The sequence below is a fragment of the Electrona antarctica genome (assembly GCF_951216825.1).
Source record: "Electrona antarctica genome assembly, chromosome: 16".
Classification (NCBI taxonomy): Eukaryota; Metazoa; Chordata; class Actinopteri; order Myctophiformes; family Myctophidae; genus Electrona; species Electrona antarctica.
In genome coordinates, this window is record NC_136797.1 from 7,199,830 (window position 1) to 7,221,908 (window position 22,079).

The 22,079-nt window shown below is 47.8% G+C and overlaps 1 protein-coding gene across 2 annotated transcripts in view; it reads right to left on the minus strand.

Annotated features, from left to right (window-relative positions):
* Window positions 1–22,079, minus strand: part of LOC306939900 (electrogenic sodium bicarbonate cotransporter 4-like) — an 88,059-nt gene that overhangs the window by 20,042 nt on the left and 45,938 nt on the right. For both annotated transcript variants that reach the window (XM_079524698.1, XM_079524699.1), the window contains exons 8-16: window positions 20,580–20,635; window positions 10,434–10,591; window positions 9,828–9,915; window positions 7,924–8,078; window positions 6,694–6,828; window positions 5,651–5,825; window positions 4,433–4,566; window positions 3,267–3,447; window positions 2,062–2,152 (exon numbers count right to left, since the gene is read on the minus strand). In XM_079524698.1, the coding sequence (XP_079380824.1) occupies window positions 2,062–2,152; window positions 3,267–3,447; window positions 4,433–4,566; window positions 5,651–5,825; window positions 6,694–6,828; window positions 7,924–8,078; window positions 9,828–9,915; window positions 10,434–10,591; window positions 20,580–20,635 (1,173 nt within the window). The remainder of the gene's footprint in view (window positions 1–2,061; window positions 2,153–3,266; window positions 3,448–4,432; window positions 4,567–5,650; window positions 5,826–6,693; window positions 6,829–7,923; window positions 8,079–9,827; window positions 9,916–10,433; window positions 10,592–20,579; window positions 20,636–22,079) is intronic.

Below are 22,079 nucleotides of genomic sequence, written 5' to 3' on the forward strand. Positions count from 1 at the left end.
GGCACCAAATCTTTTGAGGTGGGGGTCTGCAGCCAAATACATACAGGTAATATCAATTCAGGGGTCCATGACATGGTTTGAGAACCACTGGTCTGGTATGGTGGAGCTCTTTTAGTATTAAGTATTGCATCACAAACATCAGTACCAGTTCAAAGTTTTCCCTCTGAATTTCCCATTCCAAGTACGTTAGTCTTATATGTAATGCCATTGCCGCTACTACGAAGTCCCCACAGGTGCTTTCTTTAACTATTTTCAGCAATTCCATAATATGTTTTGGTGGGTCGATCATGTTGAGCTTGTCATTTTGAAAGTAGCTCTCAAGTAAAAGAAAAAATAATAATAAAAAGTGTGGGCAGCCCTGCTGGACAGGACAGGATACTCACTCAGTCAGAAGCCAGAGATAATGAGGCAGAAACAGACATAGAAGACATAAATACATTACTTACTGAAGTCAGACTACACACCATATCATTTTATATCATAAAATAACACACGTACGCACGCACGCACGCACGCACGCACGCACGCACGGTCATCATAGAAACATGTTTTTTGGACACAAAGACTGGATCCTTTGAGAATTACGGTACATACACAGCTGAAGTTATTTCTTTGTTTGTTTTGAATGCCATATGACCGTTGTACAGTAATGCTATAGTTTTTCTTGCAATCAACATACTGAACTACACAATTGCTAAAATTATGACAATATAATATCTTGTCTCTTGTGCAGTTTATAATTTGTGACTCTTTTTGATAAGAGAGTATCAAAAAGATACAGTTTTGATACAGTCATGGCGGCAAGACTAACTGTTTGTTCAAGAGAGGAGAAAAACTGTTTGTTTTTTTATCCAAAATGAGTTATTAGCACATAGGCAGACTCTTCACATACTAGACATGTACTGTAGCTAGGTGAACCTTTCAAGCCTGTTTTCTCAACTCGCTATTTTATAAGACATTACTCTATAAGCCATATCTCCAAAACTGGTGGGTTTTAAGTCTAAATGTTAATGAAGCTTTGGACTGAGAGCCCTTCATGTCGGTGAGTATATTATGTGTGTACCCTAACCTACAGTTGGGTGCCACCGATATTGTCCCTTATCATTTGACCCATTTAGGCCTGACCTCAAAATTTAAAAAAATCCTTCTAAATCCTCCAGTTTTCTGAAAAAAAAATATTTTCATGATTTTTCAAAAACAGCAGACCTACAAGCTCATAGCTCCAGACCTACAGCAGACCTACAAGCTCATAGCTCCAACCGTAACTCCTTAGGTGAGCAGTTAGGGTCCCGATGAGCATGTTGGTGCCTCGCATGGTTTCCTCTGCCGCCAGTGTGTGAATGTGAAATCCATTGTAAAGCACTTTGGAGAAAAGCGCTGTACAGTTGGAGGCCATCGATATTGTCCTTTTCTTTTTGCTGAGGTTTGCGTGATCTGCGCAAAAGGACAGTAAACCCATTTTGGGCGGGAACCCCTTTTGGTGTTTATAACATTATGTTATAATTTAGCTATTGAAAAATAGCAGATCTACAAGCTCATAGCGCGCCACCGAGTGGCGCGCTACGAGCTTGTTGGTCTGCTATTTTTGAAAAATCGTGAACATATTTATTTCAGAAAACTGGAGGATTTAGAAGGATTTTTTTAAATTTTGAGGTCAGGCCTAAATGGGTCAAATGATAAGGGACAATATCGGTGGCACCCAACTGTATGAACGCAGTCCATTCTACCACAAGTAGAAAGAGCTGTATGAACGCAGTCCATTCTACCACAAGTAGAAAGCGCTGTATGAACGCAGTCCATTCAACCACAAGTAGAAAGCGCTGTATGAACGCAGTCCATTCTACCACAAGTAGAAAGAGCTGTATGAACGCAGTCCATTCTACCACAAGTAGAAAGCGCTGTATGAACGCAGTCCATTCAACCACAAGTAGAAAGAGCTGTATGAACGCAGTCCATTCTACCACAAGTAGAAAGAGCTGTATGAACGCAGTCCATTCTACCACAAGTAGAAAGAGCTGTATGAACGCAGTCCATTCTACCACAAGTAGAAAATGTACTTACCTTGTTCTGGAGCGATGCAGTCACACTTGTAGGACGTCACAGTGTTAGGCTTATAGCCGCGATTGATTGGGTAGTACTTGAACGACCCCACCTGTGTGTAAGACACGTGTCTTAATTTTCATCATATCATCTGTACGTTTATATTTACAATGTGTGTGTGTGCGTGCGTGCGTGCGTGTTGCGTGCGTGCGTTGCATGCATACAGTTGGAGGCCATCGATATTGTCCTTTTCTTTTTGCTGAGGTTTGCGTGATCTGCGCAAAAGCACAGTTAACCCATTTTGGGCGGGAACCCCTTTTGGTGTTTTAAACATTATGTTATAATTTAGCTATTGAAAAATAGCAGATCTACAAGCTCATAGCGCGCCACCGAGTGGCGCGCTATGAGCTTGTAGGTCTGCTATTTTTGAAAAATCGTGAGAATATTTATTTCAGAAAACTGGAGGATTTAGAAGGATTTTTTTTTAATTTTGAGGTCAGGCCTAAATGGGTCAAATGATAAGGGACAATATCGGTGGCACCCAACTGTACGTACATGCGTGCGTGCGTGCCTAACCTCTCAGACCCAAAACTAAAGAATATATTGTTGTCGTTGGATAAGATGTTGTCCACAATTCTGTGCTGTATTTATTTTTTATTTTTTTATCCCACGATGTTGTAATGTAACCCATTGTGTCAATTTTCGTTTTTTCTTTTAATTTTCACTTGACAGGGAGAGTTTCCCCGGCCGGTGGAAGGAACAAGTTATTCCCATAGAGTATATAAAAGGATAGAGACTGATCTGGTGCGAAGCTCCGCCCCCTCCGCTATTCATGTCAGTGGAAGTTGCTCAGTGGCGTTTTGAAGCACCCGGAAGGACCGTCTCAAAACGTCTACTTCCGCATTTGCCAACCAAATTTTGGTTGGCAAATGCGGAAGTGCAACCGAGCGCTCAATGTTAAAGCCCAGCTGCACAGGGTTTCCCGGTCATGAATCCACGGGTCCGCCTGTAGTCCCTCCTCTTACCACTAGGGCCCAGTGCTTCAACGTTGGAGTGCCTCACTGGCCCCTTGGTTATTCCAAGGGGCCAGGGGGAGGTAGTTTAGAGATCAGGATTACTGCATGTTTTTTGTGAGGGTACCTACCCTAGGGGACACTGGGAGAACATGCAAACTCCACACAGAAAGGCCCTTTCGCCAACCCCGCCTCGGGAATGGGCATACCCACCATCTTCTTGATGGCGTCTGAGATGAAGATGAAGGAGATGAGGCTGGAGAAGCCCTCCTCGGTGAAGCGGGTCATGTACTTGATGATGAAGCTGGCGTCCGACGCCACCAGAACCAGACACTGGAAGCAGGCGTGCAGGCCGATCCACAGGCGCAGCTCCATGTAGTCGATGTCGTTCTTTCTGACGGGAGAAACAGTTCACAGGAAAACAGAGTATAGAGGCCTGCAGCTTCATCAACAATTATTCTATTGATGAATTGAGTGGTCAAAAGCATGTTTTGTCTTTTTTTTTAATATATATATAGCAACAAATTGATTGTCCACTTATAAAGTATTGTTTTGTAAGTGCAAAATCAGTTAGAATATCAAATCTTCAAGCTCACACCGTGTCGTGATGCTAGGTTCATTTGTTTAACTGGCATCCTATCCTTCTTATAATACTTTCTCTTTTTTATAGTTTTGATTTTTGTACATTGTATATTGCTCAGATGCAAGGTTATTGGTGTATATGATTCTAGTTTACTGAGGCACAACACACTGTCTCTATGCATTTGATGTATGAGTTTACCCTGCTTATTGTATGTCGCTTTGGATAAGAGCGTCTGCTAAATGCCTAAATCACAAATTGTGATGCAACAACAACAAGTTGTAGTTTTGACCAGAAGTATCTATTCTAGTATTAGGGGCAGCGGTGGCCTAAGGGTTAGAGGAGCTCCCGAAAGGTTGCCGGTTCGATTCCCCGGACGGGCAGGAAAAATCTGGGTGGGATAGTGATTGAAGTGATTGAAGTGATTGTCATCACTCACCCAACACCGCTGAAGTGCCCTTGAGCAAGGCACTGAACCCCCAACTGCTCCCCCTGGAGCTGCTTAGTGGCCAACAGTATAAGACTGTGGTTGTACTGGTCAGCTCCCAGGTTTGTGTGTGTGTGTGTGTGTGTGTGTGTGTGTGTGTGTGTGTGTGTGTGTGTGTGTGTGTGTGTGTGTGTGTGTGTGTGTGTGTGTGTGTGTGTGTGTGTGTGTGTGTGTGTTTCTATGTGCAGGGCGTTGCTGAAAATGAGCACCTGTGCTCAGCTACTTCCCTGGGTAAATAAAGAATTAAAAAATAAAATAAATCTCTACTACACTTTGACTCAAGGGCGGCTGAATAGTACTTTGACGTCTTACGTGCTGAACTCATAGAGCAGTTTCTCAAAGATGAGGATGGGTCCGGTGGAGCTGAGGATGATGAGCGGCTGACCTCCTAACAGACAGAACACTGTCCCCGCCAGGGCAGTGCCCAGAAAACTCTCCATCACTCCCTGGGAGGGAGGGGGAGAGAGAGAGACAGAGACAGAGACAGAGACAGAGACAGAGACAGACAGACAGAAGGCGAACATGTTAAAGAATTATCAAACATTTTCAAAAATAGCGAATATAGCACATGTACTATAGCTGTGAGCCTGTAGATAGGTCACTTTCGCTATTTCAGTCAGGACAATTCATGAATGGGATACAAAAAATATAAAATTAACAATAGTATTGGCGATGAATTGTATGTTCTTTTCGGTATTCTGCAGCAGCAGCAAACAGCAAGCAACAATGAGCAATGCAACTTCCCCTATTAAATAGAGTGCTCTGTTATTAAGTGAGTGCGATGGGCTGAGAATAGAATCATGGAGCCGAGACCGACCGACTGCGCTCGAGTTCCCTGACAGAACCTGCTGTGCGCTCGTACCAGGCACAACGCTCATTAGCTGTATATTTGGAATGTCCGCCTATTCTTGTGGACGAGCCCTATTCAAGCCCTGGTTGTAAACCTACTGCTTTCATCATTGGTGCACCAGCTGGTTCTTGGAACCTCTTGTGCAACATGACCTTAAACTGAATACCCATTTTTTGACAATATACTCAATTACCTTCCATTACCTGTATGAAACTGTTTGAACTGGTTGTTTGAACTGTTTTATTTGTGTTGTTCTCATGCCGTTTCTTAACGTATGCGTGATCTCGGCATCATTGTACTTATAAAAGTTTAAAGGTACATTCAGTGATTTCACTTAATTCAACTATCACTTATTTTTTCTTATTTTTTGGATAATCCTCCCTACTATAAAGTGTGCTGACCATATAAGGAGTTCCTCCCTGTCCCCAGTGAGCCCCTGGGGTCAAAAAACCCTAGTTTCGGTTTGGGCTTTGGGTGGCAAAGCTTTCATCCAATCAGGATGAGAGGTGCCTTCCTCCAATCATGATCGAGTGTGGCTGGCATTGGTGCGCGTGCTGTTGGTCAGTTGTACTTCCCCCACTGTAGAGCGTGTGCATGTGCACATCTTGTTACCGGGTGGACCGGGGTATTTTTCCAAATCACCCAAATCACTGAATGCTCCTTTAAATGAAAAGTGTTACCTGGTAATTGTCGGTGGCGTCTCCCAACATTCCTCCAAAGGTGATGGCGTTGGTGATGCAGCCCAGGTAGATGAAGAGCACTGTGGAGATGGACTGGATGTGGAAACCTCCATAGATATCACTGCAGAACCAGGGCGCCTTCCGCTTGATGTCCAACCATAGACCCCCGCAGAACCTGTCAACAACACACTGCAATATACTGCAACCATAGAAGACCATCACCGTGAAGTCTTGAATTCCCTGTTGAGTTTTTGTTTTCATCACATTCATTTATGGTGAATCAAATAACAAAGACAATACTTTGAAGAAGAACACAGGGGGAAACAGGCACTGATCGTGCGTGTGCCTCCTCGCCCGGACGGACACCCAGGAGACATTTGATAGCCCACCAACTGAAGTTAAAGTAGGTCGCCCATTGGCTTTTAACAATCCACAGTGCCCACACCAATTGACCATATGCATTGCACACTGCACTCTCCCTACCTCCCAGTGAACTCCATCTCCTCCTCCTACCTCCCAGTGAACTCCATCTCCTCTCCCTACCTCCCAGTGAACTCCATCTCCTCTCCTCCTACCTCCCAGTGAACTCCATCTCCTCTCCCTACCTCCCAGTGAACTCCATCTCCTCCTCCTACCTCCCAGTGAACTCCATCTCCTCTCCCTACCTCCCAGTGAACTCCAGCTCCTCTCCCTACCTCCCAGTGAACTCCATCTCCTCCTCCTACCTCCCAGTGAACTCCATCTCCTCTCCCTACCTCCCAGTGAACTCCAGCTCCTCTCCCTACCTCCCAGTGAACTCCAGCAAGGAGCTGGAGTTCCCTACCTCCCAGTGAACTCCAGCTCCTCTCCCTCCTCCTACCTCCCAGTGAACTCCAGCTCCTCTCCCTACCTCCCAGTGAACTCCATCTCCTCTCCTCCTACCTCCCAGTGAACTCCATCTCCTCTCCTCCTACCTCCCAGTGAACTCCATCTCCTCTCCCTACCTCCCAGTGAACTCCAGCTCCTCTCCCTACCTCCCAGTGAACTCCAGCTCCTCTCCCTACCTCCCAGTGAACTCCAGCTCCTCTCCCTGCTCATGTGGGACTGGCATCTCCTCGTCCTCTCCTGCGCCTCCTCCTCCAGCTCCCCCAGCCGAGCCGTTCATCTGCTCCACCTCGTTCAGGTTCATCACAGACTTCCTGTGGGGACGGAGGAGGAGGACAGAACGTCAAAGCAGAGGTCATCAATATGTCCGTATACTCCGTACACGGACAAATGTGTCCGTGGCAAAGACTTGGGGCTCCATTTTCATCACCGCTAAACCCCTTATCCCTAAACTTCTTTGCCTTTTTTTACTATTTTGAAAAACATTTTTGAATACTAGCCAATCAACATTGACACGTTGTGAGCTTGTAGACTGGCCATTTTAACTATTCAAAAATGTTTTGCAAAATAGTAAAAAAAGGCAAAGAAGTTTAGGGATAAGGGGTTTAGCGGTGACGAAAATGGAGCCCTTGGTCTTGTCCGTGGCAAATATTAGATTTTTTTTTACACACCGTTATAATGTTCTTATTTTCATCATAAGACCCAATTACTGAATGCCAAGTCTCCGGTTTTCTTAACACGCTTAGTGCCGCGATAGGCGCGATATCGCGGTGATAGATTCCCCCGCTGCGTGCCAAGGCAGCGATATAGCGGAGATAAAGCTTTACATCAAAACCAACCGGCTGATGCTGAGCACCAACCTGTAGCCTGGTCCCGTTGGCTAGTAGGCAACGTCTGCGTCCTTTCAAGCATGGGGATGAAGTGGCACCCGCCCAATAGGAATCCACTAATTCCAGATTCTTTGCTGCTTGTTTTCTCAGAAAAATACTCCAAAGTCGTTGTTTTTGTCCAATCCACTAGGCGGTAATAAGAGTGTATGACACTGACACTATGGTACATTAGGAGTCTAACTATAGTGGTTCTCAAATGTTTTATTAGCAAGGACCCCCTTAACTCTGAGAGTGTACAAAATGGAACCAAATGTACCTCTCAGAGGGTCATTCGGGCCTAGCTGTTTATGTGTTCTGGTACATATTATTGTCCACTCATTTTGGCAAAAAAATAATTGTGACAAAAATGCCGTGCTGGCTTGTGCCAGCACGGCGATGACCCCTGCGTGGAACTGCGGCAGTATATCGGCTATTTTCACTAAAAAGGAACAGTTTAGGTAAGAAATATACAAGGTTTCCACTCAACAGCGACAATAATAAAGGGTTTGAATCGTTAAAATACATGTTAAATACACACACCTCATTTCTGCAGACGGGATCTTCTTGGGAGGTTCGATGCGTATCTTGGGGTCCCACTCCCCGGGAGGAAGCACGATCACCTCGTTGAGAAACTCATCCACGCCTGCGATCAGATCCTCGCGGTCCCTGGCCTTGTAGGCCACGTCGCTGAACAACTGAACGGGTGGGTGGAACACACAGCATGCTGTACAGTTAGCGTACCAGAGGCCACGTCGCTGAACAACTGAACGGGTGGGTGGAACGCACAGCATGCTGTACAGTTAGCGTACCATGGGCGTGCACAGCATGCTGTACAGTTAGCGTACCATGGGCGTGCACAGCATGCTGTACAGTTAGCGTACCATGGGCGTGCACAGCATGCTGTACAGTTAGCGTACCATGGGCGTGCACAGCATGCTGTACAGTTAGCGTACCATGGGCGTGCACAGCATGCTGTACAGTTAGCGTACCATGGGCGTGCACAGCATGCTGTACAGTTAGCGTACCATGGGCGTGCACAGCATGCTGTACAGTTAGCGTACCAGAGGCCACGTCGCTGAACAACTGAACGGGTGGGTGGAACGCACAGCATTCTGTACAGTTAGCGTACCATGGGCGTGCACAGCATGCTGTACAGTTAGCGTACCATGGGCGTGCACAGCATGCTGTACAGTTAGCGTACCAGAGGCCACGTCGCTGAACAACTGAACGGGTGGGTGGAACACACAGCATGCTGTACAGTTAGCATGATTTTGGGGGGGTACTGCATCAAAAGTAATCAACAAAATATGCTATGAAAACTGGTGAAACATTGGTCAAATAATATAATAAAAAAAATAGCCGATCTACAAGCTCACAACGCCTCGCATTGCGAGGCGTTGTGAACTTGTAGATCTGCTGTTTTCACAATATTTATCAAACTAAATGTAATACCTCAACTCCTACAATTCCAAGTGCTTATCGGGATGGGGGGGGTCCCCAGTTCAAATGTGATTATTTTGGGGGTCCCAGCCTGAAAAGGTCGAGAACTAGAGCACCTGCCCCTTTGCCCTCTTTTTTTTGTGGCTTTCGCCTTTATTTTATATATTTTTTTTATGGAGGGATAGACAGTAGGCTGACATGAAATGGGTAGAGAGATGGGGGGATGACATGCAGTAAAGGCCGTCGGGATCGGGAGTCGAACCTGCGGCACACTGCCAGACTGGGTTACCAGCCAAGGTGCCTGGACCACTGAGCAGGCCCCCCTTTGCCCTCTTTACAGCAAAGTGCCCCTTTTTTTTGTACAGTTTGTTAATTTTATTTTTGTTTTGCACACGGTGACATCGACCAATTCTGTATTAAAAGCTGCTAATATATTAGCCTATTCATGGCCCAAAATCTATAAATCTCACACACTATATAAGGCAGCCGGCGGTTCCACGCGCCGCACAAGGTGCCCTTTTTTCACTTGAGCACCTTCCCCTCAAGATGTCTTTGCACGCCACTGTAGCATACTGTTATTGTTGAGAGCTTGTGATTGGTTGATCATAATGGGGTGGTCGAGTGGCAGTGGTGAGCAAAGTACTGTCATGTTTTTACTTAAGTAAAATTATTATTAATACCACAATGTAGAAATGCTCTGTTACAGGAAAACATCATGTATGCAAAATCTTCTTGAGTAAAAGTATTGGCATCAAAGTGTACTTAAAGTAGCAAATAAAACTATGAATACTATGTAGAAAGACCCATTAGTTCAACATGTATAAACACGAAAGTATAGGGATTTGGGTAATGCATGTTTTGCAAAGTTTAAAAATAATTGTAGTAGAGTAAAAAGTACAGTATTTGAAAAGTACTGACATTTTAAAATACTAGTAAAGACTAAAGACACAACTAAAGGGGACTATAATAATTTATGTATTTATACACGTGAAGTTGCAACTTACGTCGTCCACCATGAGTGTAGCAATAGCTCTTCCAATCTCATTGTAGGACTTGGTTTTACCATGAGGGCCAAGCAGCACAAACAGGAACCTGCACGCACGCACACACGCACACGCACACACACACACACACACACACACACACACACACACACACACACACACACACACACACACACACACACACACACACACACACACACACACACACACGCACGCACGCACACACACACACGCACACACACACACACACACACACACACACACACACACACACACACACACGCACACGCACACACACACACACACACGTGATGAAATACAGTACATTGTTGTCGATAAATACAAATGAATCAATCAATCAATCAATCACACATCTATGTTATATTACTACTTGTTGAGGACATCAACATTTTAGGGCAGCCATTTCTACCATTTCTTAACCAGGAAGTCTAAGTTAAACTCACAAGTATAGTAATATACGCACGCGCGTATATTACTATACGCGCGTATATTGCGCACGTATAGTAATACACGCACGCACGCACGCACGCACGCACGCACGCACGCACGCACGCACGCACGCACGCACGCACAGCAGACACTGACCTGGTTGGAACGGGTACCTCGGTGAGGCCTCCTAGAGTCGTGGCCTGAGCCAAGCGTACGAAGGAGACGAACGGTTTGTCCAGGAAGTCCACCTCGCCGACCAGGACGTTGGACGCCTCGGCATCACGAGGAATCTTCTTCATGAACTTATTCTTCCGCTAGTAGGGCAACACAGAAGATACGGAATGAGACCGCGCATGATAGGGCCGACTATAGGGATGCACAATATATCATTATCGTATCGTTATCGAGGTATGAACATGCGCAATATCAGTATCGCAGAAATCGTTAATATATCGTCCACTTCTAAATCCAGCAGCATCCCTCTGTTTTAGCCTGATGTGCCCTTCGGAAAATAAACCATGCACCACTCCGTTTCTCGCTCTTTCATGCTCCTGTTGGTGTGTGCGCCCTGGTCCAGTGCGTTAGCAAACTCACTAACACACTTGTTTGACTAATGTTTAGTTTTCAATATTCCAACACTTAAAATGTACAACACAGCGATTTTAGCGGTAATATCCTATATTGTATCGATATCACAATATTTGGCTATATGACATTTTGGTCCATATCGTGCGGCCTTAGTGGTGACACACCTAAATTGAACATTAACACCTCACCACAAACAGTATGATGTTATAACACCCATGCATCAATTACAAACCATTATGCCGTGAGTCTTACTGTATGTATTGAACTTACTGTACCGTCTAGTTTACATGTTTACTAGTTTACTCTTAAAACTCCCCCTCCCTTCCTCCTGGTCCAGAAGCACGTGGAAGCACGCAGCGTGACTTAGATTCAAATCTCCACATAATCCACACATGCAATGATGTTTTCACATCGGTCACTGTGCTATGTGCCCCTCCCTCCAGACCCCCCCCCCCCGTCACTGTGCTATGTGCCCCTCCCTCCAGACCCCCCCCCCCAGTCACTGTGCTATGTGCCCCTCCCTCCAGACCCCCCCCCCCCCGTCACTGTGCTATGTGCCCCTCCCTCCAGACCCCCCCCCCAGTCACTGTGCTATGTGCCCCTCCCTCCAGACCCCCCCCCCCCCAGTCACTGTGCTATGTGCCCCTCCCTCCAGACCCCCCCCCCCAGTCACTGTGCTATGTGCCCCTCCCTCCAGACCCCCCCCCAGTCACTGTGCTATGTGCCCCTCCCTCCAGACCCCCCCCCAGTCACTGTGCTATGTGCCCCTCCCTCCAGACCCCCCCCCCCAGTCACTGTGCTATGTGCCCCTCCCTCCAGACCCCCCCCCCCCAGTCACTGTGCTATGTGCCCCTCCCCCCAGACCCCCCCCCAGTCACTGTGCTATGTGCCCCTCCCCCCAGACCCCCCCCCCCAGTCACTGTGCTATGTGCCCCTCCCTCCAGACCCCCCCCCCCCCAGTCACTGTGCTATGTGCCCCCCCACCAGACCCCCCCCCCCAGTCACTGTGCTGTGTGCCCCTCCCTCCAGACCCCCCCCCCCAGTCACTGTGCTATGTGCCCCCCCACCAGACCCCCCCCCCCAGTCACTGTGCTGTGTGCCCCTCCCTCCAGACCCCCCCCCCAGTCACTGTGCTATGTGCCCCTCCCTCCAGACCCCCCCCCCCCAGTCACTGTGCTATGTGCCCCTCCCACCAGACCCCCCCCCCCCAGTCACTGTGCTGTGTGCCCCTCCCTCCAGACCCCCCCCCCAGTCACTGTGCTATGTGCCCCTCCCTCCAGACCCCCCCCCCCCAGTCACTGTGCTATGTGCCCCTCCCTCCAGACCCCCCCCCCAGTCACTGTGCTATGTGCCCCTCCCACCAGACCCCCCTCCCCCCCAGTCACTGTGCTATGTGCCCCTCCCTCCAGACCCCCCCCCCCCCCCCCAGTCACTGTGCTATGTGCCCCTCCCTCCATCCAGACCCCCCCCCCAGTCACTGTGCTATGTGCCCCTCCCACCAGACCCCCCCCCCCAGTCACTGTGCTGTGTGCCCCTCCCTCCAGACCCCCCCCCCCAGTCACTGTGCTGTGTGCCCCTCCCTCCAGACCCCCCCCCCCAGTCACTGTGCTATGTGCCCCTCCCTCCAGACCCCCCCCCCCAGTCACTGTGCTATGTGCCCCTCCCTCCAGACCCCCCCCCCCCCAGTCACTGTGCTATGTGCCCCTCCCTCCAGACCCCCCCCCCCCAGTCACTGTGCTATGTGCCCCTCCCTCCAGACCCCCCCCCCCCCCAGTCACTGTGCTATGTGCCCCTCCCACCAGACCCCCCCCCCCCAGTCACTGTGCTATGTGCCCCTCCCTCCAGACCCCCCCCCCCCAGTCACTGTGCTATGTGCCCCTCCCTCCAGACCCCCCCCCCCCCCAGTCACTGTGCTATGTGCCCCTCCCTCCAGACCCCCCCCCCCCCCAGTCACTGTGCTATGTGCCCCTCCCTCCAGACCCCCCCCCCAGTCACTGTGCTATGTGCCCCTCCCTCCAGACCCCCCCCCCCAGTCACTGTGCTATGTGCCCCTCCCTCCAGACCCCCCCCCCCAGTCACTGTGCTATGTGCCCCTCCCTCCAGACCCCCCCCCCCCCAGTCACTGTGCTATGTGCCCCTCCCTCCAGACCCCCCCCCCCAGTCACTGTGCTATGTGCCCCTCCCTCCAGACCCCCCCCCCCCAGTCACTGTGCTATGTGCCCCTCCCTACAGACCCCCCCCCCCAGTCACTGTGCTATGTGCCCCTCCCTCCGGACCCCCCCCCCAGTCACTGTGCTATGTGCCCCTCCCTCCAGACCCCCCCCCCCCAGTCACTGTGCTATGTGCCCCTCCCACCAGACCCCCCCCCCCCAGTCACTGTGCTATGTGCCCCTCCCTCCAGACCCCCCCCCAGTCACTGTGCTATGTGCCCCTCCCTCCAGACCCCCCCCCCCCAGTCACTGTGCTATGTGCCCCTCCCTCCAGACCCCCCCCCCAGTCACTGTGCTATGTGCCCCTCCCTCCAGACCCCCCCCCCAGTCACTGTGCTATGTGCCCCTCCCTCCAGACCCCCCCCCCCAGTCACTGTGCTATGTGCCCCTCCCTCCAGACCCCCCCCCCCAGTCACTGTGCTATGTGCCCCTCCCTCCAGACCCCCCCCCCCCCAGTCACTGTGCTATGTGCCCCTCCCTCCAGACCCCCCCCCCCCCCCCCCCCAGTCTTTAACACGATCCAGCCACATCTTCTAGCCCAGAAGCTAATCAGTTATTTTAAACTGGGTCTTAACCTTGTTGGCTGGATCATAGACTTCTTAACTGTTAGGTCTCAGTGCGTGAGGGTAAATGAGGTCCTGTCTTCTCTGTTGCTCTCCTCCACTGGTTCTCCCCAAGGCTGTTGTCTCTCCTCACTACTGTATATTCTGTATACCAACGACTGTTGTAGCAACACAAACAGGTATATTGTCAAATTTGCTGATGACTCTGTGATTGTTAGCCTTCTTGAAGACAATGAGGTACAGCATGGGCCAGTTGTCAATGACTTCATATCGTGTTGTGACAAGTCATTCTTACAGTTAAATGTGACCAAAACAAAAGACATGATCATCAGCTTTAGAAGGACTCCTCCCAGTCCTGCTCCTACACTCATTAAGGGCACAGAAATTGAAATTGTAGAGAGCTATAAATATTTGGGTGTCGTTCTTGACAACAAACTCTCCTTTGACTCTCATGTTGCCTCTACATCAAAAAAAGTCCAGCAGCGTCTTTTTTTTCTGAGGAAAATGCGTTCTTTTAATGTCTCGTCTGTGATGATGACTCTTTTCTATAGAAGTTTTATTGAATCTGTTCTCATGTTTTGTATGGTTGCCTGGTACGGTAATCTGACCCTGGCAAACAAGAACAGGCTCAGCAGCCTCGTCAAAGTGGCCAGTAAGATTTCTGGGAGAACCCAAGCCCAACTCATAGAACTGTACAAGAGGCAGATGCTTAAGAGAGCCTCCTCCCTCCTGGAGGTCTCGGATCACCCACTTCGGTCTGAGTTTGGACCGTTCCCCTCAGGTCATCGGCTGAGGGTGCTCCACTACAAAGACTAACTGAACTGTTGCCCTCAGGTCGTCGGCTGAGGGTGCTCCACTACAAAGACTAACTGAACTGTTGCCCTCAGGTCGTCGGCTGAGGGTGCTCCACTACAAAGACTAACTGAACTGTTGCCCTCAGGTCATCGGCTGAGGGTGCTCCACTACAAAGACTAATCGGTTCAAACTATCCTTTGTCCCGGCTGCTATTCAACTGCTGAACAGCAGATAGCACTTTATTCTTGCTTCTTTGCACATACTGCCCACTAATGCACTTTTGCTGACTTTGCTACTTTGAATGTCATGAATTCTCTGTCTCTAGTGCCCTGTTCTTAGATCTCAGTCTTGTATTGAATGTTGTTGTTGTGTGTATTTTTTACTATGATCTGGCTGCAAACCAATTTCCCGCAAGGGACAATAAAGCTAACCTTGACCTTGACCTTGAGTCACTGTGCTATGTGCCCCTCCCTCCAGACCCCCCCCCACAGTCACTGTGCTATGTGCCCCTCCCTCCAGACCCCCCCCCCAGTCACTGTGCTATGTGCCCCTCCCTCCAGACCCCCCCCCCCAGTCACTGTGCTATGTGCCCCTCCCTCCAGACCCCCCCCCCCAGTCACTGTGCTATGTGCCCCTCCCTCCAGACCCCCCCCCCCCCCCCAGTCACTGTGCTATGTGCCCCTCCCTCCAGACCCCCCCCCCCCCCCCCCCCCCCCCCCAGTCTTTAACACGATCCAGCCACATCTTCTAGCCCAGAAGCTAATCAGTTATTTTAAACTGGGTCTTAACCTTGTTGGCTGGATCATAGACTTCTTAACTGTTAGGTCTCAGTGCGTGAGGGTAAATGAGGTCCTGTCTTCTCTGTTGCTCTCCTCCACTGGTTCTCCCCGAGGCTGGTGTCTCTCCTCACTACTGTATATTCTGTATACCAACGACTGTTGTAGCAACACAAACAGGTATATTGTCAAATTTGCTGATGACTCTGTGATTGTTAGCCTTCTTGAAGACAATGAGGTACAGCATGGGCCAGTTGTCAATGACTTCATATCGTGGTGTGACAAGTCATTCTTACAGTTAAATGTGACCAAAACAAAAGACATGATCATCAGCTTTAGAAGGACTCCTCCCAGTCCTGCTCCTACACTCATTAAGGGCACAGAAATTGAAATTGTAGAGAGCTATAAATATGTGGGTGTCGTTCTTGACAACAAACTCTCCTTTGACTCTCATGTTGCCTCTACATCAAAAAAAGTCCAGCAGCGTCTTTTTTTTCTGAGGAAAATGCGTTCTTTTAATGTCTCGTCTGTGATGATGACTCTTTTCTATAGAAGTTTTATTGAATCTGTTCTCATGTTTTGTATGGTTGCCTGGTACGGTAATCTGACCCTGGCAAACAAGAACAGGCTCAGCAGCCTCGTCAAAGTGGCCAGTAAGATTTCTGGGAGAACCCAAGCCCAACTCATAGAACTGTACAAGAGGCAGATGCTTAAGAGAGCCTCCTCCCTCCTGGAGGTATCGGATCACCCACTTCGGTCTGAGTTTGAACTGTTGCCCTCAGGTCGTCGGCTGAGGCTGCGTACACACCTACAGAACAAATGTTTGGTCCGTGTGCGATGCCTGATTGCTATTTGATTGCTGCTCCAATTCATTTTCAATGGGAGTCACGTCGTTTGATCGGACAAACCTGTCCGATGTGGGGGCGGAGGGCACAACAAACACATCGGACACCTTGTAGTCAAAACAGCCAACGAACAGGGTGGGACTTCAGATCGGACAGAAGGGTGGTTTTTAACCGCCAACTAATAGGAGAGAACTTCCGTTCTTGACAGCACTGGGTGGGGTTTAGGCTGTAGTCTTCTGAGTTACGTGACACAGACTATTATATCGCTTGTTTGTATGTCTTCTTTTGGCTACGGCCGTGCGTAACTTGGAGAGTCCAAATTGCGCATGGCTGTCTCCAGTGAGTGAGTCCAGTCTGGTAGGCTAGTAAGTTCTATTCTATATACAGAATTACAGGACGATAGCCAAAATAGCCGTCGGGCCTCGGCAGTTGTGAGGCTGCATTAATAATTAGTTCTAAAAGCATGTCTTTTTTACGGGGATCACTATTGATTTTAATAGTAGACGCATATATGTCTATGAGTAGCCTAGAGTAGAAATGTAATGGCAGCGTACGAGGTTCACATGCGCAAATATAACAGATGTACAAGTTATCGACACGAATGGTACTTAACGGTATGGTACACGATGTAAGCTTGTAGATCTGTTTATTTTAAGCATGCGCCACCGCCACCACGCAAAGTTATGACGCGCGCACATGTGGGGGGAGAGACCCGATATATTTTATAGCTCTATGGGAGAGACGCAGACAGAGAAATATTTAAAATCATCCTGTCTCGCTCTAGCGCACGGCCGCACGCATAAAGAGCCAATGGAGCAAATGTGGTCCTAAATTATTAATTGATTACATCACTATAGCAAAAGACGTGATATAGGTCAACTCAACTGCAGCGGAGCTGTTCTGACTTGAAGCTTAACTGACCAGCACGGGTTCAAGTTTAAACCATAAGATGACATGGAAATGCCCGTCGATTTGATGCGCAGAAATAACATAGGCCTATATCGAATCAGGTTAAGGTGCACACATGGAACTGGAAGAAAAGTCCTTTTTATCGGGATTCGGGGATACTTTGTTGTAGGCTATAGCCTACGTCTCCGGTGAATTGTATGCACCAGCAGCAAGCACATTATTGTTCAAACACCTGCTCCTCTGTTCATCTGTTGTCTTATTTGGCTAATAAAATAATTATTAAGAATTCATGCAATTTCAAGTTGTTGCTGCAATCATGATTCATGTTACTGTTCTCTTCTCTCTGTGTGACTGAAAGTTGCGCCCAAAAATTGTAGACAGTGATTTCCCGCACCCCCTCATGTTATTTTTCCCTCCGTAGCAAAATGACCTTTTCTTTTTTTCACTATTTGGTTCGCTTAACATGTCCACGTGTCATTTGTTTACATATTCCAGCGTGAACACCAAACGGACCAAAATCAAAATGCAAATATTTGGTCCTTGGTCCTTGATCCGGACCTTCTAAGTGAACTTTGAGTGTGAAAAACGGCCTCGACAAACTACCGCTAGCTGCTGCTGCAGTCAAGAAAACTACACTGAACATATGTGCATCTATTTCCACTATCGTAGCACCGCCCAAATCGCGCAAAGCATTGTGGGACATGGAGGCATCAAATCATAAAAATGTAATCAGTGGTCGGTCGGACAGATCTGTGTGTCCGAAAGGTGTGTACGAAGCCTGAGGGTGCTCCACTACAAAGACTAATCGGTTCAAACTATCCTTTGTCCCGGCTGCTATTCAACTGCTGAACAGCAGAGAGCACTATATTCTTGCCTCTTTGCACATACTGCCCACTAATGCACTTTGCTACTTTGAATGTCATGAATTCTCTGTCTCTAGTGCCCTGTTGTTAGATCTCAGTCTTGTATTGAATGTTGTTGTTGTGTGTATTTTTGAGTGGTGTAAACCACTCCTACAACTGGCTTTTGTGTGCAGAAAAAAATGAGCATGGTTGCTATGTTCAAAATAATTTCTGACGTAACGAAATCATACCCGGGTGAACTGGATGACCGTAGCAACCATGCTCATTTTTTCTGCACAAAAAAAGCCAGTTGTGAAATCACATCCGGGTGTGATTTCATTACGTCAGACATTACGTCAGACCACAGCTGATCATGCTATATAAAACGTTACACCACTCAGTTCACACGGGTGTGATTTTTTACTATGATCTGGCTGCAAACCAATTTCCCGCAAGGGACAATAAAGCTAACCTTGACCTTGACCTTGAGTCACTGTGCTATGTGCCCCTCCCTCCAGACCCCCCCCCCCCCCCCAGTCACTGTGCTATGTGCCCCTCCCTCCAGACCCCCCCCCCCCCAGTCACTGTGCTATGTGCCCCTCCCTCCAGACTCTGAACAATAAAATAATGACTTAAGTTCATACGAATAAGTAATATAACTCAATTAACCGCTGGAAGGAACAGTGTGAAACCGAATGACCACAAATATATTGACCACATTTGCTTCCATTTGTACACTCTCAGAGTTAAAGACCCATATAAGGGTCCATTTAGTTCCAAACTATCATTTAGCTGGGGACCCCTTGGAACTCCCTCAAGGACCCGTGGGGGATCCCCGGACCCCACTTTGGGAACCACCTCTCTGTGGATTAGGCAGGGATTTCTCATGTCCCTCCATGGCTGCATGTTCATGTGTCTGTGGAAATGACAGCATACAGTTGGAGGCCATCGATATTGTCCTTTTCTTTTTGCTGAGGTTTGCGTGATCTGCGCAAAAGGACAGTTAACCCATTTTGGGCGGGAACCCCTTTTGGTGTTTTAAACATTATGTTATAATTTAGCTATTGAAAAATAGCAGATCTACAAGCGCCACCGCTTACCGCTTACCGCTCATAGCGCGCCACCGAGTGGCGCGCTACGAGCTTGTAGGTCTGCTATTTTTGAAAAATCGTGAAAATATTTATTTCAGAAAACTGGAGGATTTAGAAGGATTTCTTTTTAATTTTGAGGTCAGGCCTAAATGGGTCAAATGATAAGGGACAATATCGGTGGCACCCAACTGTACATTTATAAATCCCTTTTGATGACAGATCAAAGCCAGCTTCAAGTGTGGCAAAACAGAAGGAGATCCAAGGCACTCTGTTGCAGTCAGGTATAAAAGGACTTTATTTAAATGGCATCAGCTAAACGGCAAAGAGCATTAAAAGAAATAACGACCAACGCGTTTTGGCTGTCAAGCCTTCGTCAGGGTCCCATGAGGACTTCCCAGCTGCAGGTGTCATGCCAGTCTGTGTGTCTAATTAAACTAGACCTGTGCGTGCGTGTGTGTGTGTGTGTGTGTGTGCGCGAGAGAGAGAGTGAGAGAGTGTCTGCTCAGCTACAGGGTGCTTTGAAGTCCAGTCTTTTATTTTTAAATGCCTGCGCACACGCACACGCACACACACACGCAGCTTAATGGAGGAAAACGGTGAACAACAACTCTACCTTGGCAGCCGTCACAAACAGAAGCACATTACTCACATTGGAGCCGAAATATGCTTTGTTCTGTGGCTGAGGACAGGGAGGACGCAAAGCATTAAGCAGAGAAAAACAACCCAAGCTTAGAAATACGCACGCACGCACGCACGCACGCACGCACGCACGCACGCACGCACGCACGCACGCACGCACGCACGCACGCACGCACGCACGCACGCACGCACGCACGCACGCACGCACGCACGCACGCACGCACGCACGCACGCACGCACGCACGCACGCACGCACGCACGCACGCACGCACGCACGCACGCACGCACGCACGCACGCACGCACGCACGCACGCACGCACGCACGCACGCACGCACGCACGCACGCACGCACGCACGCACGCACGCACGCACGCACGCACGCACGCACGCACGCACGCACGCACGCACGCACGCACGCACGCACGCACGCACGCACGCACGCACACACACACACACACACACACACACACACACACACACACACACACACACACACACACACACACACACACACACACACACACACACACACACACACACACACACACACACACACACACACACACACAATAATAAATGTGTGGCCTGGGCCGTGCAGGCTCAGCGGTCCAGGCACCCTATGCCTGGTAATCCAGTCTGGCAGTTTACTGCGGGTTCGACTCCCGATCCCGACGGCCTTTACTGCGTGTCAACCCCCCCCCCCTCCCCCATCTCTCTCCCCATGTCCTGTCAGCCTACCATCTATCCCTCTGCAAATCAAATCACACCCGTGTGAACTGAGTGGTGCAACTACACATTTATTGAGTACTTTTTCAATTCGGCTTTAACTCTCAACCCAAACAAATGATATAAGGTATTTGTATCTATTCCTCTACATGTCCCTAAGGTATTTCTATGTAATTCAGGGTCTTTTGATTTTTCCATATCGTCTTCTAAAGTGAAATATCTCCAATCAGATCTGAAATATAAAATAAGTATATAAACATAAAATAAGGGCGAAAGCCACAAAAACAAACATTTAGGAATAATGAACGTGAGAGTTACCTGATGTGAACTAGGAGTTTCTGAAATATCGTTCATGCTTTGGCTCTGGGCGTGATCTACAAGAAAGAGAAGGTAGACGACACTGACACCATTACACACAATTTCCACACAATTCAGGCCTGTCTAATTAACAGGATTTAGTGGTGCTATTGAAATGTTGACTTGTTGTCATGCTGGAAGTAGCCCTTCTCTCTGAATGCCACAGACGAAAAACAGTCCACACTATTGATCCATAATGTATAAATGATAGATAAGGGTTCAGGACAACGAGGCCTTTTCGTGGAGGGGTCAGAATTACATTTGGACTTTCTTTCGTCTATGGTACTCAGGCTGCAAAAAAACTGTAGGCGACCCGTTTTAAATCACTCCTTAAGACTCATTTTTACAAAGCTGCATTCAACCCCCTACCCTTGTGATTTGTGATTTTTTTATTGATTTCTTCTGTTGTTGTGATTTTGTACATTATTGACAATGTATTTTATTCTATTGTGTGCCTCCTTGCTATGTCTTTATATATGTTTCTCTGTTAAAGCACTTTGTGACTGGTTCTTAAAAGGTGCTATACAAATAAAGCTTTATTATTATTATATTATTATTAGTACCTTTACTTAATAATGTGACTACTCTTTCCAGCCCTGCTTATTGTGTCGTGGATGTGGACTTTTTATGTTTCAGGAAAAAAGGACAGAGTGCTCATGTCTGTCTGGTCAGACTGCAACGTGTGCATCGTGTAAGAAGTTCACTATGGCCAAACTGTTTCCTTGTACGATTATAATATTATTGCAGATTTAGTGGGAATTAAATCAATTAGATCGTAGAGAACAAAGGAACATACCAGACAGGAACCAAATACTTTCATAATCCCTTCATTTCATTCCACACATTCACCCAAAGCCACCAAAGCTACATTCAAGGGATGAATTAACATATTTTCCAAGTCATACAGAAATAATGATCGTAGCTTTGATCCACATATTATTAAAAAACATGAGATCATGTGCAGTGGTTCTCAAAGGGGTCCTGGAGGACGATGGGTCCCTTTTTAGTGAATACATATAGCATCAAATCGGTTTCACCACTTGAACCCTATATAGGACTATAAGAAGCTTGAACTGCTGGGCACTCTGACGACTTTATTTTTGAAAAACTCTGGGGCATAAAAAGTGTTAAAGTTGCTATAAGCAATAATACGTCAACATTTTTAAAGGATGAATAAAAAAGGAATATCAACATCCTAATACTGTCAAAAACACTTTGAAAGAAAGTTTGAAAGACACTCGTGCTTTCTAAGGTGTGATTTGGGGCCCTAAGGATGCATAAAAAATGAAAATCAACATCCTAATAGTGTCCAATACTTCGATACGGAGGCAGTTACTGCCGTCAAAATATGACCCCCCAGTCAAAAAACACGTTTGAAATAGACACTCGTGCTTTCTAAGGTGTTATTGGGGCCCTATTATTATTTTTTATTATTTTTTTATTCAGACAGCCAGCAATGGA